Source organism: Lacerta agilis, chromosome 10 (assembly GCF_009819535.1).
Source record: "Lacerta agilis isolate rLacAgi1 chromosome 10, rLacAgi1.pri, whole genome shotgun sequence".
Taxonomy (NCBI): Eukaryota; Metazoa; Chordata; class Lepidosauria; order Squamata; family Lacertidae; genus Lacerta; species Lacerta agilis.
In genome coordinates this window covers 28102951-28121434 of record NC_046321.1, presented here as the reverse complement: position 1 = coordinate 28121434, position 18484 = coordinate 28102951, and the positions used below count along the sequence as shown (strand labels likewise).

The following is an 18484-nucleotide window of genomic DNA, read 5'->3' as shown; positions in this document are numbered from 1 at the left end:
AAATGTCAACCATTTGGCTGACACAACAGTACAGTACTAAACAAGTGGGTGAGGGTTTTTTTTATATAAAAAAACACCCAATAAAATTTCTCTCTCTCTTTTGCTGGCACATATCTAAAGGAAAATACCACACAGTAAGTATTCTAACTTGAAAGGGGTGATCAATAACCTATCCATCTGCCTGTGAAATTACTTTAGTGCTACAAAAGTGACTTAATAGGCTGTTCTTAGGTCTACCGCATGGTTAGGCACTGGTTTGAATCTGACACATTAAGCCCTGGCACTGTTATTTTGAATGAAGCGATAGTATAGAAGAAATATGCTGTCTTAAAAGTGTAAGAAGAGGCATTGCCATAATGTAATGAGTTGAATAGCATGCCAAACAGTGCTGCAGAAGTTATGAGGTAGCTGGGTAAGCATTACTGCAGCTAAGATAATGAATGATATTGAGTTAAGAGCCACTGCCAAGGCTTGAGGCTAGAGCAGGAATGCAGACCCTGCAGCTCTGCAAGTGTTGCTGGACTATAGTTCCCCAAATCTCTTACCCTTGACCATGGGAGTCAGGAATCCAACAACACCTGAAGTGTCACAAGTTCCTCATTCCCTATTCCCACATCCATATTGCTAGGACCTAGATAAGTATCTACAGCAGGCATCTCCAAACTCGGACCTCCAAATGTTTTGGGACTACAGTTCCCATCATCCCTGACCACTGGTCCTGTTAGCTAGGGATGATGGGAGTTGTAGTCCCAAAACATCTGGAGGGCGGAGTTTAGGGATGCCTGATCTACAGTATTTGTCAACCTTTGGTCCCTAGATGTTGTTGGACTACAACTCCCATCATCCCCAGCCAACTTAGCCAATGGTCAGAGATTATGGGATTTGTAGTCCAACAACATCTGAAGCTCCATGACCAGGTGTGGGCTCTCCAAATGTTGATGAACCTCAACTCCCAACACCCTTGGCCATTGGCCATGCTTCCTGGGGCTGATGAGAGTTATAGCTCAGCAACATCTGAGGGGCTAAATGTTCCCCACAACTGCCCTAGACTGGCTATGTAGTAAAAATAATACAGAGAGGCATGCATGCTTCTGCAAGCTTGGAGCAAGGGTCCCTGCAGGGAGGGATTAGTAGAGTGCATACTTGCATAAAGTCCCATGTTCAATCCCTGCCTTTTCCAGTTAGAGAGATCTTGGTTAGTCCTACTCTGCTGGCAAGCTGCTGCATGCATAGACACTATTGGGCTGGTTGGACAAACAGTCTGGGCCTGGTATAAGGCAGCCTCCCATGTTTTGATGACAAATAAGGTGTCTCAGTACTATGAAGCACTTGCAGCAGGAAGATTTAACCTTCATCAAACTGGATGTTAACATAAATGCAAAACTGTCCTTGGCTGGTGGGTCTGCAATTCAAGGGCAGCTTTCAACTTTTTAACAATCCATGTTTTTCAGATATGAATATTTAACCCATTCTCAATGTATGCAAGCTAGCCTTGGAGGGAGGTGGGGGGGGGAGGCAGGAAGTTCTGTATCTGTGAAGCTAAGAGAACCTTATCTGTGTGCCTTAGCAATCCAGATCTGAGGCATCGATGCTTTTTCATAACATTTACCACTGTAAAGGACTGTGTTTACAAAATGAATAGCTTGCCCCTCGTTATAGTTCTCATTCCAGACTTCTTGCACTCTAATAATCAAATAAATCAAAATGACTGAATGGCTTTAAGACAAGTTGTGAGGAGTTGGAGGGTGTGCACAGAAATCTAGACTAGCCATGGATGTAAAGTTGGTTCTGAAGCATTGCAGTTTGCAGAACCATTTATGCTGTCAGTTCATCTAACAGGCTTTTAAGCCAGTTATATTACCAGCTTTCACAGTAACATCCCAAGGGTGTGGTGATGTTACCACCTTGGTTCCACAGAGGGAGAAAAAACAGGATAAAGGGAGACACTGAAAGCATTTCAAATGGACTCATGTGGAGCCCTAATTATGTGGCTGACCTTAGACTTCTCCATTAAGTCCCTTGTCAGTTTGACTCTGCACAGTGATTGCATGCTTAATTTCCTTGTATGCTTCCCCTTCAGGGCATCTGCTGATTGTAAACAAAACAAGGTAGCAAGTGCTCTCCAGAGTGCTGATTGCTTCAGAAATGTAATCAAGCACCATTGCAGCTTATCAGAGCACTTAATTGCTATGTACAATGTAAAGAAAGTGGGCGACACAGGCAGGCCACTTTACTGATAACCACTTTATTGAAAGCATAGAAAGTGGCTTGCAATTCAAATGGTAGATTCAGTGGCGTCTGGCTACTTTTTGCTGTGAACATGGTTTGAAAAGGTGGCTTGTGGGTAACAGAGTCACTGTCTGGTTTAAAAGGGCCCATGCATAGCAGTGCTTCACACATCATATATTTACTGCTGTGCATATATATGCAATGGCTAGTCTCAGCAGCCTGGCATGTGTACCTATTTGATGTATAAGCCAGGCATTCCTCCATCATGCCTGGATTCAGCTGAGAATCCCTCTCTCCAGTTACCAGGTACCATCACTGAAGCCATCAGAGGGAGGAGAGTCAGCAGTCTTCCAAACTTCCCAGACTCAACCCAGGTGGGTATCCCCACTCTAGCAGCATTTTTTGCTGTATCTTAAATGTTGTAAGATACTCTGCAAGCCCATCTGGACCTGAAATGCGGACTAAAAGTACAAGAAATATGGAACTACAAGAGATATGGATGCAGATATGGACACAACCATATCTGTTGCATTCCCGCATTATTAAATTGCTATGCACACATGCATGGTCTGTATCCGCACATGTAAAAATGTAATATGTGAAACAGCCCACAGCAGCCACTGGAAGCTCAGAAGCTACTTCAGTCACCTCATGAACATCAACTTGGGGTGGGATATGAGAAGAGTATCTGGAAGATGCGTTTGTGAGAGAAACAACAGCATGCCGTTTGAATTGACAGAGGGCTGAAACTGGGCTGATAGAGCCTCAGGGGATGGCTACACAAGCTGCTCGCCAAGATATTTGTTGCATGTTGTTCACGTGTTGGTTTGCTTTCATAATGCTATGTTTTGTAATAGTTGCAAATTAAACATTACAAAGACATTATAAGGCTGAACTCCTGCACATGCTTACCTGGGAGCAAGTAATGCTGCACAATGTGACTTTTTTCTAAGTAGACCTCCACAGGACATAGCTGTCAACTCTTCCCTTTTCTTGCGAGGAATACTATTCGGAATAAGGGAATTCCCCTTTAAAAAAGGGGAAAGTTGACAGCTAAGCCACAGGATTGCACTGTAAATCTCTAGTGTACTCTTCTGCAAAGAAAACTGTTACCCTTGGTTTTCACTATTCAGAGGCAGGATGTGTGTAACACAGCTTGAAACTTTAGCTGTGAGTCATTGAGTCATGTGTTATTCAATGATACACATGCAGGTGTGAATCAGTCCTTGCTATTTATTCAGCACTAGCAATATGGGAAGGCTAGTGACTAGGTTTCTTTTGCCTACACACTTCAACGTAAATGTTGAATAAAGTTTTGTTTTTATTATGAGAGCCCTGAGAGCTTGTCTGATAATGAACACACTGACCATATGCCCAAGTGTCCATTCACACATTTTGTTTGGCTATTTCTCTTATTTACATAGTGTAATGTACGAGGTGGAAATTAATTGCTCTTCCTTTGGTAGCATCTGAGACTGTGAAGCTTCAAAACATACCATTTACAATGTCAGAGATGCATGAGCTACGCTCCTCCCAGGAACTAATAACTTCAACAAATGAAGAAAACACATGAAAGTAATTGATGAACTGGTTAATTTTTTTAAGATTTCCTTTATTTGACCTTCCATTTACCTCATCATTGCTTGATGTGCTGAATCTTATTCAGCTTGTTTCTATGTATCCATTTCCAGCTTCCTTCTTCCAGCACTACCCTCCTGGAGAAGGGTCTGTAGCAGCTCAGGGGTAGAGCACCTGCTTTGCATAAGGTCCCAGGTTCAATACTCAGTGGTATCTGACTGCTCCTTATAAGGCAGTTTCCTATGTTCCTCACCACTTCCTGCATATTGCCTGTAAATCTACACAAAATAAACACCCAGGAGTGGAGTAGGGAGAGGCGAGGATTGTGTGATATCCTTTTGTATGGAGGACTGAATCAGAGCAACCAATTGTGACAGGAGCTGGATTCTCAAGCGTTTATGTGTGTGTACACGAGATGTGTGTTGACTTTCAGACTGTAATCCTAAACACACTTTCCATAGGAGTAAGCCTACAGTGGAACTTACTTCTGAGTAAACAAGTATAGGATTGACTGTACTATTAAAGCCCCTGTGGATTTTTTTTCCTTTTTAAACATATTCTTATTTTTTTAGGAGGGCAAAGAAAATAGTAAATCTTACCACTGCACACCCCACTAAATATTGATGCATGATGGAGATTCTCCATCGCTGGTGTAAGCCTCAACATTTTTGCAGGGCTGAAGGCCTACAGCCAAAGACCCCATCAAATCACACTCAGCAGCAAATCGAAAATGCGATTTCAATCTTGCTTTTAAAATGGCCTGGAATGTGTTATTTTCCAAATATGTTCCCCACCCCTGCAGAAAGATGTTTCAAGAGTTAGGAGCTCTCGAATCCTACTGTTTTGCTTTTCTCTCGGCTGGGTCAAAGAGCTATTTGCTTCTTCTTTTTTAAGCACCCATCGAGATGAAACCAACCCGGCTGCACTTTGCCGGAGGCGACGGCCCTCGAAAGTGTTGTTTTTATTTGCAGCGACAATGACAACATCGTGGTCATAATCTTCAATCGCAACCTGAGCAGAGGCAGGAGCAGAGAAATGAGGCAAAATATGAGCGGGTAGGGGCCGCTGAGAAAATGGAAAGCATAGCGGGAAACATTGGCGCGATGAGGGAGCGCTGCCCCGCCTGCGAGTCCACGCTGTACTTTCCTGCCTCTGCTTACCGCACGTCCACCACCCTCCCGCTCTTCAAAAAGCTGCCCGCACGGCTCCTTTAAGGGTCCGCGCTTGCGCACTGCAGACCTTACTCCCTTCGCTCAGAAGGAGGCGAGGGATGAAGAAGCAAAGCCCTAAAAACTAAGCAACGGGGCGCGCGAATCCGAAGGCGGGCTTTACTCGCGTCACGTGTCCCCTCCCTCACTCCCGGCCCCCTTTTTCCGTGGCGGCGCGCGCGAGCGAGCGGGTAAAGACGGTGCGCACGCTCAGGGGTGGGGGCGCGCTCGCGTGTGTGCGTGCGTGCGAGTTCACGGCGCGAGCCAGCCCCTCGAGCCGCTGTCGCGGGAGCAGCAGCCCTCAGAGCCATTCCCTCCCTCGCTCGCTCGCTCGCCCGCCTCAGTCAGTCAGTCAGTCACACACTGAGGAGTGAGGGAAGGAAGGCGAGGGAGCGGGCGGGATTATTATGGGCTGTGGGTGCTGCTGCTGCTGAGGGCTGAGCAAAATAGAGAGAAATAAATAAGAAATAAACAAAAATGGAGCTGTCTGCAGTGGGCGAGCGGGTGTTCGCGGCCGAATCCATCATCAAGCGGCGGATCCGAAAGGTGAGCAGCGGGCCAGCGAGGCCCCAGACCGGGGGCTCGGCTTGGGGGGGGGGGTTCTGCCGCTGCCACCTCTTTAACTTGCGCTTCCCGTTTCTCCTTTTCCCCCCCTCCCCTCTGCCAACCCCCCCGTATTTTGCAGGGACGCATCGAATACCTGGTGAAATGGAAAGGCTGGGCCATCAAGTGAGTTCCCCCCTAGCGCCTCTCTGTCTTGTCTGCGTGAAGAAGCCCCGTTCCCGCCTCCTGTGGGCCTCTCGCTGGGCCAATATTATGTGTCCCTTCCCTGGGTGCGCACAAGGCGTGCGCGTGCACACTCACTCACTCACAGAGTGCCCGTAGGGTTGCTTTATCCTTTTCTCCTCCCCACCCACCAAGAACTCCTCAGCATGTGCTAATATTTCTCTCTCCCCCCCCCCTTCATTCCTTTGCATGTGCTTGTAACTGTGTCCATCTGCAATTCTGCAGGTACAGCACTTGGGAACCTGAAGAGAACATCTTGGATTCTCGTCTAATTGCAGCCTTTGAGCAAAAGTGAGTTTGAGATTGATTCTGGACAGCAGAGGGAGAGTTAGGAGTTATCACTTGTTTTGTTTGCTGAAGTGGAGAGGTTTGACGTTTTTCTTTAAAAGCATTTAATTTCTCCCCCACAAAGGGAACGTGAGCGTGAGCTGTACGGACCTAAGAAGAGAGGACCCAAACCCAAAACTTTTCTGCTGAAGGTAACTCTCACTTTAATAACTTGGCTCTAATTGAACCAGTTCAAGGTACTGTGATCTGATAACCTCAGTATGGTTAAATGCCCACTAAAAACTCTCAGCAAAAATAAAACAAAAACCAGAGTCAGTTGGGGAAAGGAAGTAGTTAGAAATTAAAGCTTCACATGTTATTTTGCAGTATGTGTCCAGGGACGCTATAAATTATTGGAAAGCTACAAATATGCTCTTGATCTCTTTCCATCTTCATTTTGACTGAAAGTGATTGCTGAAAGTGTATGTAAGTTGGCCTTTTGGCCTCATGACTTCTTGCTATCTAAAAATGGGCCAGTGCTTTGCCACCCTTTTTCACAGACTTGTCTAAAGGCTTTGTTGTTTAGTGCTTTCTCAGAACTTTGAAGAGGGGGCAATGAAAACTAGTAGTTTTTAAACTATTATTGAAAGAAAATAATTAAACTTTGGAAATGCAGAAGTGCACAGGAACTTTCTGGACCAGACAGTCCAAAATAGCATTTGTTTAAGGCTATTGTGATTGCAGCACTAAAACCTGCCTTGAGGCCTCTTGTCTGTAAAAAGTGAGAAAAGTGTATGTGTATATCAGAGTTTAAACTTCCTTCCAGTCTTGCTGAGGCAGTGTGGGCTGGGGTTCCGGTTCTCACTAATGCTGCTTTCAGCTTCTTTAAAGTAGAAGCTCTTACTGATGTGAATTTTGGAAGCATGGGTAGAAATCTGAACCTCAAATGCTGAGGAGGGTTTGCAGAGTTGGCATTTAAACCAGTATAAACAGTTTGGAAAAGGATGATCTATCATGGAGAATAAAGATTTTAATGCCAAAAATGGATATTTGCACTTTGTCAGGACTAAGGAAACCTTGGTTGTGGAAATTCCACCACTCTTCTCAGCAAATTCCTAAATATTCATTCAGGACTTATAAAGATGATTTTGTATAGCATTTGACTTCTGATGACATAGGTGGTCTGATAATTTATTTGACCTGGAAACTAACTGGATAGTTTATTTGCAGATGCAAATGATTCAGAAAATCCTGACCTCCATAAGAACCAGCATGGCCAATGGTCAGGATTAATGACAGTTGTAATTCAACAATATCTGGATGGTTGCAGGTCCCCCACTGCTATATTAAGCTAAGGATGACTAATTTAATATATTTGTGAGGGGCCACTCATTTTCCCAGACAGTGGTTTCAATTTATTCAATTTATACATTGCTGCCCACTAAATGTCCTGAAGCAATTTACAACCAAAGTAAAAAATGCAATTATAAAATCACATAAACCTTATTTTAAACATAGATTTAACCATCTGTCAAATCATTGGTGGTTCCCAAATGCCCAGGAAAACAAAAAGACACCAAAATGGCAACAAGGTTGATGGCAGTACTCTGGGGCTACAGTACAGTCTTACCTTGTCAAACGGAATCCGTTCGCGAAGTCTGTTCGACTTCCAAAACATTTGCAAACCAAGGTTCGCTTCTGATTTGCCCCGGAAACAATGCCGACAGCCAAAACAGACGTTTGGCTTCCAAAAAATGTTCGCGAACTGGAACACTTCTTTCCAGGTTTGCAGTGTTAAGGAGCCAAAACATTCGAGTACCAAGGCGTTCAACAACCAAGGTACGACTATAGTTGATATTTACTATGTACAAACTGATATCTTCATAAGTGGCTGGGCTCCATAATAATAGACATCCTCTAGTAGTAAAGGCTTTATGCTTAATGAAATGTGTGTGTCAGGCATAGCATTGTATTCACATATGTATGTTTATATACATTTTATATGCAAAATCAAAGAAGTTTAACTTTTGAATTGGGGCATATTAATTGATAAAACATGGTGCTAGTTGCCAGATGACTACCAAATGGCCATTCCTGCAATAAAGAATATTGTGTTCCATTGTCTGTGGCTTGGTATTCAGTACCACACATATACCAGAGATGAGGCAGACAGCTTTGTTAGATTTAGCTAGGAAGATCACCTTACATGTAACTGAAGAGGAAAATACCAATGATAAAGGTAGTAGCATATTTGCACATACTTTTCCAGATTACTTTATAGATAACTTTGACATGATTAAATCATTTGTGGTCTAAATTAGTTGACTTAAAGTATATAATCCCTCATAGATTCTTGTCTGCAGAAGACTCCAAGGAAAGTAGATGCATGTACGTTGGATAGTCCTTTGTGTAGTATGAAACACTTGAGGCAGATTTGGACTCAGCTATATTACATTCTCCTAGAGTACCTGAACACTATCTTGGAATGCATTTGAATATTTGAATTGATGGTGGTACAACAACAACAACAACAACAACCACTTCAAATGCTTTCCAAGATAGCATTCAGGTGCTCTGGGATAATAGAAACTCAAATATTGTATGCACATCAGCTTGGCCTTGTGTAAGTACAGGGCCACTTTGTCATTCTATAATGCATTAACTTACGTATGACCTGCTTTGTACTGAACAACTCTCTGGGTTGCAAAGAATGTGATGCTGGGCCATCATATAAATTGTAAACATGAAGGTGGGTAGATGTAAGCTAGTAGGAATAAATTAGATGGTCAGTAGCAAGTAATGGATTCTTAGTTCTCTAGGGAATTTCCCAGTCACAGTTTGCAGGATGTAGCTTGTGGTCTACAGAAAAATGGGGGGAGGGGCTGCATTCTTTGACAAGTAGTTCTTTCTCTGTTCCCTTAAAAATCAGTTTTGCTTTTCATCTTCTACAATTTATTTAAGTTAGAATTTTGGAACCCTCTTTATCTCCCTCAGTGCCATTTCTTTTATTCTCAGCCAGGGGGAATCAGGTGAGGAGAGCTTTGCTCATGTACAGTGGTAACTCGGGTTACATACACTTCAGGTTACATACTCCGCTAACCCAGAAATAACACTTCAGTTTAAGAACTTTGCTTCAGGATAAGAACAGAAATCGTGCTCTGGCGACACAGCAGCAGCGGGAGGTCCCATTAGCTAAAGTGGTGCTTCAGGTTAAGAACAGTTTCAGGTTAAGAACGGACCTCCAGAACGAATTAAGTACGTAACCAGAGGTACCACTGTAGTTACAAGATGTTTGAACCTCCCAGAGCAGAAACTGATGATTTTAGCAACTTGCACACAGTTGCTACATAGGATAAACATCCATTTAGAAATTTACTGACTCAAGGTAATACATAAAGGGAGAATTTTAACCGTATGAGTAGCGTAGTCTGCACGACTTCTTTTACTCTCAGAATGGATAAAAATATCCCTTTATATATTACCTTTTAGTCACTGCATCAGGTGCTTTATACTGTGTTCATGAGAAGTTACTGATTTAAAAGCATGCAAGAAAATGCTTGCAGTTATGTACATTTTACAGGCTTTTGTGAGTATATAGCTGCTAGAAAATTGTGTTAACCTACTGTGAGAAGGGGTAAGTGCTGGGCTGGTCAGGTAGAACACAATCTCCTTCAGTTGGCCATTGGGCTTTGTGGCTGAGGACTAATTTTATCTGAGTTTGTTTGTTATAGTTCATGGAAAATATGTCTCGTAGCAGTAAGTCTTTGAGTTCTAGTAAGCAACTCTTACTCAAGTTTTGGACACAGCTTGTGGAATAGGGGCAGGGGAAGATCCTGAAAGTTATAATTCAGTACTGTTTGGGTAGCTGTGGAATTTTGCATACACTAGAGTCAGGTGAGGGTAGAGGCAATACCCCTGTCTCCAATGATGGAACCTGGACAGAAGATAATCCTGCCTACTATTGCCATCTACCCAGTGGTAAGAGCACATGCTCTGGTTGCAAAATGTCCCAGGTTCAGCCGCCAGCATCTCCACATAGGGCTTGGAGAGACTTCTGCCTTGAAACTCTAGACAGCCACTGCCAGTCAGTATCAGTCATTCTGAGTTCGATCAGTATAAGGCAACTTCCTATGTTCATCACTGCTTCTGAGTTTATTTTCTGAACTGATAGCAATATTTCACTACCAGGGTGTGCAGAAAGTGTGGTCTGCAAAAAGTGATGTCCGAGAAAGAAGGGTTGAATGATTTCTAAAAAAGACAAAAACTCCTACCTGTACAGCTAATGTGCTAATATTTTCTGTTTATGTAGGTTTGCAGAAGTGGAAGCTGAACTATGAGTAATCAATAGAATAAATTAAGTATAGCACTGAGTGGTATTCCCCTAAAGACACAAATATTAAAAATAGAACTTCTGGCAAGGTATAACCAAATAATCCAGTTTCTGCTTATGGGGGATTTAAAAACAAACAAACCAGAAGTATAATCAGTTCATGAACATGAACACTAGAACATAAGAGCCATGCTGTATCCTGTTTAGCAGTGGTCAACCAAATGCTTCTGGGGAGCCCACAAACAGGACTTGAATATAATCATGCTCTCCTGCTGTTGTTCATCAGTGACTGGTATTCATAGGCATATCACCTCTGATGCTGGAGGTAGAGGACAGCCATCATGACTAGTAGCTATTGATAGTTTTATCCTCCATGAATTTTTCTAAACACTTCTTAAAGCCTGTCCAAGTTGGCAGTCGTTGCTGCATCTTGCAGTATCAAATTTCATAGTTTATGCTCTGTGTGGTACTTCACACAAGTCCTCATTGGAAAGAAACATGTTAACTTTGTATTACAGTAATTTGAATGAACTGATCTGTGAACTTGCTTGGAAAAACCACTTTTAAAATGCAGCACAAAGCACAAATGCATACGTCTGTAGTCTGACTAATTCTTAGTGCATTGTTTAGCTACCCAATATTACAAAATTACATTCATTTCCCAAAACTAGGTTTCCTGATCAAAGAAATATAGATAAACTGCTTTTATATGCTTGTATCGCCACATCCAGTTTCTTTATCATTTTGTGGAGCTTCTCTTAAAGGTGTGGACATTTGTTAAGTATGTTGTTAGTAATATGGGATTTGCAATATTAAACATTAAAGAGGGAGAGGTTACCGGTATTTAGAAAATTAGTACAGTGCCATAGGTGCATGGGAGGTGGAAATTAATATAATTATGAGATTCTGATGATCTCTGCTTTGCCAACTTACCTTACTGGTTGACTAGAGAGTTACTCCTCAGCATTTGAAAGAAAGCACAGTATGTATGGCAAGGTGATTGTGTTATCAGCAGTTATTGCAATGATGGAACACTGCTTATTTTGCATGCATTTAAACTAGCTGAATGGTAACACTGTACTTTTTTTCATGCTGTTGTCTCAAGTGAAGTATAGACATTGGCTCTGAAGGTGTGACTCAGCCTTTCCATTTTAGGTAGAATTTACTGATCCAGAGGCTCTAAGCAGAGAAAGCTTCTTGTATATTTCCCCCTTCCATCCCCCTCATGCCACTCAAAGTATTTTTTACTCATCTCTTGGCATTTATTCTTCCATTTTCCTTTCACACGTATCTTGTACCTCTGCCCATCCCACCCCCTGCCAATTTCTTTCATCCCTACTCCTTTTACATTCAGTTGTCTCTCCTATGATAGCATCTCTCTTTTATCCCCTTCCTCTCTATTCCTAGTTATTATTACTTTTCGAGCTGCTGCATAACCAGAGTCTTTGATGCTAATAGATCTGTGTGCGAAAGTAAGTAGGAAGAAAATGGGAAGGAACAGAAGCATTTGCCTGCAATTCTTGTTGCAGGCATCAGATGGTGGGAAAAGCTAATTGAACTAAGGGGGGCGATAGATGCACTTGGTTAGTCTGGTGGTATTTGAATACAGAAGTTAGCTATTTTTGTTAGCACATTGAATGACTTGGCCAGTTCAGCTGGTCTATATTAAATGTCTAGTTGTAGGCATCACACAATGGGATGTTAGTTTTCTAAAAGGGAGAGGACCTTTTATAGTAAACTAAAACAAATTCAACAGTGTCATATAAAACTAAATTGAAGATAAGGTACTGAAATTATGTTGTCTCATAAGAGATGTAATGTTTAGTGTTTTTTATTTAAAAATTGCTAAGTAGCAGTAAGGGGAACCTATTACACACAAGCCTTGTGTGTTGTACTTAGCTGCCTACAAATATTTTCAAAAGTGGCAAAATTGGAATTATTCACTTACACTTTTTGTTTTTGTACCCTCTAACAAAAGAAGGTATATATGAAGAAGTATTGAAAAATCTTTTCAGCATATAGGAAATCAAATATGAAATTCGCATATATTTTGCCAAAGCGTGCATTCTAGGGTGTGATGGTGTAGATATTATACTATCCTTTATTACAAGGGCAGAAGGGATATTCATTTAGTAATCCTCATATTGACGTATCATCGTCATGGCTTACAGGTGACCCAAGAGTACTGATTTCATGGATGAGATGGGATTTGACCAGGAATGTCTCAGCTCACTTTAATGCTGGAAGCTATAGTTGTATCTTAATAGAGGAACATTGGGGAAACTGCACTTAAATTCCTCAAATAAGGTCCATAGCTTAGTTTAGCTGCATTAGTTGTATTTTCTGAACCAACTTCAAGGGTAAATCCTCATAGAGCACATTGCAGGAGTCCAGTTTAGAGGTTACCAAGGCCTGCATCACTGTAACCAAGCAATGCCTGTCCAGGAACAGCTGTGGCCTGACATACCAGCTGAAGATGGAATAAAGAAGTCCTATATTCCTAGCCAATAGTCTGTATGACCTAATATTGTATATTTAAAAGTTTAATCTGCATGTTAATGGCATAATAAAGGTAAAGGGACCCCTGGCCATTAGGTCCAGTCACAGATGATTCTGGGGTTGCGGTGTTCATCTCACTTTATTGGCCGAGGGAACCGGCATACAGCTTCTGGGTCATGTGGCCAGCATGACTAAGTCGCTTCTGGCAAACCAGAGCAGCACACGGAAACGCCATTTACCTTCCCGCTGGAGCAGTACCTATTTATCTACTTGCACTTTGACGTGCTTTCAAACTGCTAGGTTGGCAGGAGCAGGGACCGAGCAACGGGAGCTCACTCCATTGCGGGGATTTGAACCGCTGACCTTCTGATTGACAAGCCCTAGGCTCTGTGGTTTAACCCACAGCGCCACATAATATCCTTTCTTAAATCTTGCTTCGTTTACTTATGGTTTAGTCAAACCCTGATGATTTTTCTAATGGATTTCTGTTTTGTTGCACAGAGTGGAAAAGCTTTTGTATGACCTAAAGCAGGATCGAATAAGCCTTTTCCAAATGGAATTAATTGCATTTATTGTTCATTTTTGTGGGAGAACTGATGTTATCCTAGCTAGCTTTACTTCTAAGTAGTGGTGGATGTAATGTTCTGGTTGCAAGTCACCTCAATACATTGTTTGTACGTATTACAGGGAAAAAATGCCTTTCTTTTAAATGCTTACTTTGAAAACTCTCCTGTAACACGTAAAGTTTTGGTAGATTTTAACCTGTGCTGTGCTGCAGTCTGCTAAATGAATAGCCTCAGTAATAACTAACAAATGTTCTTTGAAGAGCATCTCCTAATGTTCTTTAAGTCTTGAACAATCCCAGTATCCCAAACTGTAATTCAAAACCCAGGGTGAAAATGTATGGAAATAGATTTCATGGATTCCACTATTAGGGTGATTTATGCTTGGTCAGATGAATTCATTTTGGGTTGGGGACATGCTAAGTTTGAAATCCAGGCCTGTGCAGAGCTCAGCCTCACTTTCTCCAGTTAGGCTTCGTATCCTTAAGACTTCAGTTTATTATGCAGAATGTGATTTATTCCCATCTAACTCAATTTTTTCCACTGCAGGCTCGGGCCCAGGCGGAGGCCCTACACATTGGGGATGTACATTTTTCTGTCAAGCCTAGTTCTAGCACATCCTCTCCCAAACTCCACTCCAGTGCTGCAGTGCACCGACTGAAGAAGGACATCCGGCGATGCCACCGTATGTCTCGGCGCCCTTTGCCCCGCCCAGACCCCCAGAATAGTGGAGTTGGCGGGGGCACTGGCATCCGGCCTCCTGTCTCTCCCTTTTCAGAGACTGTCCGCATCATCAACCGCAAGGTGAAGCCTCGTGAGCCCAAGCGCAGTCGCATTATTCTCAACCTGAAGGTTATTGATAAAGATGGGAAAGTGGGAAGCAGGGGAGGAAGTTTGGCTCGGCCCAAGATACCTTCACGAAACCGTGTCATTGGCAAGAGCAAGAAATTCAGCGAGAGCATGCTTCGTAACCAGATCCGCCACATGAAGTTTGGAAACTTCCCGCTGTACAACAAGCCGTCCGCTCCAGTCCCATCCTTGGAGGGGAAGACAGAGGCAGGAGGCTCCCAGGGTGCCTCTTGTGGGCTCGTGGGCTCTTCTGCCTATGATGCCCGCAGTTCCAGCTCCTCTGACTGCCCCTCACCAGCTCCACACTCCTCATCTGATCCAGATGATTCCCCACCAAAGCTGCTTCCTGAGACTCTAAGCCCAGCCATTCCTGACTGGCGCGAATCAGAAGTCCTTGATCTATCAATTCCACCAGAATCAGCAGCCACCAGCAAGCGGTCTCCTTCCGGAGGAGGGGGTCAGATGCCATCATCTCCATCCTCCTCTGACCCAGAGCAGGAGGCTGGGGATTGGCGCCCTGAAATGTCTCCCTGCTCTAATGTGGTGGTCACTGATGTCACCAGCAACCTTCTGACGGTCACCATCAAGGAATTCTGCAATGCAGAGGATTTTGAAAAGGTGGCAGCAGCTGGAGGTGGTAGTGGAGGCAGCAAATGAGAGGCTGCCTTCCTTCAGTGCGGTTGGGGGGAGGGGGAAGGGACAGGGAGGCTCTACTGCAAGATCATGCATGGTGTGAATGCCTGTTTTCTTCTCTCTCCTCCTTATCCATTCTTTCTCTCTTTGCTTGGAAATTAAGATGGTAGTAGAGGAATGGGAATGGATGTGTTTGAAGTTTCCAAATGTCACAGCTGCTAGGGGTTATGGTGGGGCATGAGTTTCCCTTTTATCTTCAAGGGTTATGTTGCGCTGACTTGGACCTGGTGAATAAGAACTTGGGTGAATGGGTTGGTATGTTTAAGAGGGGAAGGATTTGCTTTTCCATCCTCTTTAATGAAACAGATTCTTTGGTCAACACAGGCAGAGTCGGCATTCCTGTTTTCCAACTCTGCACCTCTGTACCTTTCACCTTGCTCTTATATCTGTAGCTTTGGTGAGATTGTATTGACTATACCCTAGGAAGAAGCAGCTTTTTAAGGGGAAGGGAGGTTGGAGAGTAGATCACATGATTAGGTGGGGGCTGCTACAGAACATCTGGGGAAACTTATGTGCCCTAAATTTTCATCCTGCTCCTGGGCACTCTTCCTCCTTGCATATGCCAAAGTGCTAACTTGGTAATTGTGGTAGCCCTTGGAGTCAGCCTAGGCACATTCTATCACTCCCATCTGTCTTGAACCATTTCTCAGCCTGGTTCTAGGACACCCTGCACATTTTTTTTGTGGCAGGCCAAACTAGAGTTTCTTCAGCTTTCTTAAGTTGTCGGTCTTGTGCCCTGATCCTTCCTCTTCTTAAAGTCTGAGGCATGTGTGTCCCCTTCCTGAAACCTATGATGAAAAGGAGAGGAGCCACACATCCATCTTCCAATGTAGGAGGGATGGAAGAGTTGTGCAGTGAGAGTGAACCCTGTTCTTATTAACTTAACTCCATCATCCTTCCAGTGAGGTGGGTAGAAGGAGGGCCTGCTTGTTGCACATTTCCCCATCTGCATCTCTCTCTAGGTGAGTGAAATAGAAGAACATTCGCATCTACAATTCCTAGGATCTCAAACTGCTTCTACAGTTGCCAACCAAAGGTGCTAAGAACCTATTGTAAAATCTTACTGTGTGTCTCTTGGATCTTTGTGTGTGTGTGTGTGTGTGTGTGGAGTGCATGTGCAGTGTGTGTTCGCCTCTCCCTCCCATCCACCTGCCAACAACACGCTGCTTTTCATGAATTCTTTCTGACTGATACCTTTACAGCCTGTCTTGGAAGGAGGTAAAAATGTGTCTTCTTTTGCTTTCTCCTCAACATCCTGTATAATGGGTTAATAACCACAAACACATATATTTGTGTCCAAGGTTCACTGCAGAAGTAAAACAATTTCTGCAAAGTTCTGCTCTGTGTTTCTTCTGCCATCTTACGTTCTAGCCTTGTTGCAAGTTTCTCTTTCCCCTCCTGGGTGCCTCTGTTTTGTTACCAGTGGCATGTGTGCGTGCAGTGTTGCCTGTCATACTATTTGTAATCTTTGTTACATTGTTTTTTTGGGGGAAGGGGTGTGTGTGTGAGGTAATAATATTTCTCAAGGGCTTGTCTGCATGCTATGCTGTCACTGAAATAACTGCATTCAGTTCTTAATGGCATCTCTCTTTATTCCTGTGTGAACTTTCTTCCTTTCAAGGGCTTGCTTAGTTATTTTGTTCAGTTTTACATTGAGTTAATTATTTAACAATACATGTAAAGACTGGTGCTGCAAAAATTGTGGCATTTTAGCTCATTGGCATCTCACATTAGGAAGGACTTCAAACCTTTTAAAGCTGTCTCACCTTTTCCTCATTGACTTTGCAAAGTTCCACTTGGGTATATTTGTGTTTAAAAAGAAACCTGGACTTGGCCAAGTACAGGATTGAGAGATGGTGTGTGGTAATACCTTATTAATAATCTTAAATATGAGTGTCTATATATAGAGATGCCTACCATAAGCAAAATGTATAATGTTAAACAGTGTGATTGTCTGTGACAGTTTGAGTGTAGTCAGTACCTAAGACATATTCAAAATGTTGGTTTTCCTTTATTCTATCATACAACACCTTTTGTGTCTTTTAAAATTATTTCAAAACAAGTGAAATCTACATGGTGTGCAGGCTTAAGTTCCTCCACACTCCTTCTACTAATGTGTAAGTCTAAGGCTTCTTGTAATTCCACAGGCGCATGCTTTGAAATAGCTGTTCGTTGTTTTTCATGAGTTCAGTGAGACAGGCTGTATCATTGCTTTGCCTCAAAAGGAAGTGTGGAGGGTTTTTTATGGGAGTTTATTTTAATGGCTGTAGCTTCAAAGGTGGGTGGGTTGGGTTGTGGGGAAGAGGTGTATAATGGGAGATGGAGCAGGGAGACTTGTATTAAAGAGAAGACTTTAAAGGAGAAAAAAATGAAATATTTTATGAAGCTGCAAGAGAGGAACTATTATACTGGGTGGGGGTGCATACTAGTCAATCGTGTTTTGAGATTGCTTGGTATGTTTGTGTGGTGTATGGTTTTGAAGTATGTCTAATATTTGAAAAAAGTAAATGGACAATATAAAAGGGAATTTTAATAGGAAGCTCTTCAAATATTTTAACATGTGTTCTTGGCAGATTCCCACCCCCACCCCGCGCCCTTCCCTAGAGTCTCTTGTCACTTTGGTTTCTCTGTGTTTCAAGAGTAGGACATTCACCTTTCTTGGAGGTGTTGGAAGCTGTTGTCTGTTAGAAGCTGACTGATTTCATGTATGGTACCTCCAATGGCATCAGGTTGGCTCCCCCCCTCCAACTTGTCAGTAGTGAAAGGAGGACGGGGCTCAACAATAGCTTTGGAATTTGTTCCAGAAAAAAAGTCCCATACTAGAAATGGTGTGGTGAGAAGGCAGGTTTGCATGATATGTTAAACACAGTTTTTCATTTCTCCTTCATGACACTCAAAGCAGTGGGATGAGGGGACACACCTGTTTGAAGGCAGTGGAATAAACCCTTGCCCAGAGTGTGAATTTAGCTATTATTAGAATTACATTTATATTCCACTACTTACTGCATCCCACATCCCTAGTCTGATCCCAACATGGCACTTGTGGTTCTCCCTCTCGTCTTCACAATGACCCTGTAAGGTAGGTTAGGCTGAGAGATAGTGACTGGTCCAAATTCACCTAGTGAGCTTCATGACTGAGTGGTAATTTGAACCCTGGTCCCCCGGATCCACTGCAACATGCAAACCTCTACACCATACTGGTTCCAGGGTGTGTATTGAAAGTGTGTCTTCAGATGTCTACTTTCTGCACAGATTAGTTAGTGTGGCATTTGATAAACAAATAGGAATTAATATTTCCAATAACGTGAAGTAGCTTTAGTATGAAAGTGGGATGCCGCCTGGCACTCATGTCACAAGCTTCTGTTTCCTGAATACAGATACTAGCTACTCTTGTGCCATGGTGCCAACACAGGATGCATCCAGCACCATAATTTTGGTGCAGTGATGGCTGATGAGGTGGTACCATGCTGATTTCTTCTAGT

At 42.9% G+C, this 18484-nt stretch overlaps 1 protein-coding gene across 2 annotated transcripts; it reads left to right on the top strand.

Moving 5' to 3' along the window:
* The first annotated feature begins 5361 nt into the window (after nucleotides 1-5361).
* On the top strand, nucleotides 5362-15735 carry CBX6 (chromobox 6). Of its 2 annotated transcripts, none has more exons than XM_033163480.1 (5): nucleotides 5362-5561; nucleotides 5701-5744; nucleotides 6027-6092; nucleotides 6214-6280; nucleotides 14010-15735. In XM_033163480.1, the coding sequence occupies exons 1-5, from the start codon at nucleotides 5493-5495 to the stop codon at nucleotides 14964-14966; spliced, it is 1203 nt and encodes a 400-aa protein (XP_033019371.1). In that variant the 5' UTR covers nucleotides 5362-5492; the 3' UTR covers nucleotides 14967-15735. The 2 variants fall into 2 exon arrangements, with proteins under 2 accessions (XP_033019371.1, XP_033019372.1); XM_033163481.1 differs by having other exon boundaries at nucleotides 5364-5561; nucleotides 14064-15735.
* Nucleotides 15736-18484: the final 2749 nt, after the last annotated feature.

Excerpts from the sequence above, each read along its gene's own strand:
- CBX6 (XM_033163480.1), top strand. The coding sequence starts at position 5,493 with ATGGAGCTGTCTGCAGTGGGCGAGCGGGTGTTCGCGGCCGAATCCATC. Across the intron at positions 5,745-6,026 it reads TGGAAAGGCTGGGCCATCAA|GTACAGCACTTGGGAACCTG; the intron begins GTGAGTTCCCCC and ends GCAATTCTGCAG. Across the intron at positions 6,093-6,213 it reads ATTGCAGCCTTTGAGCAAAA|GGAACGTGAGCGTGAGCTGT; the intron begins GTGAGTTTGAGA and ends TCCCCCACAAAG.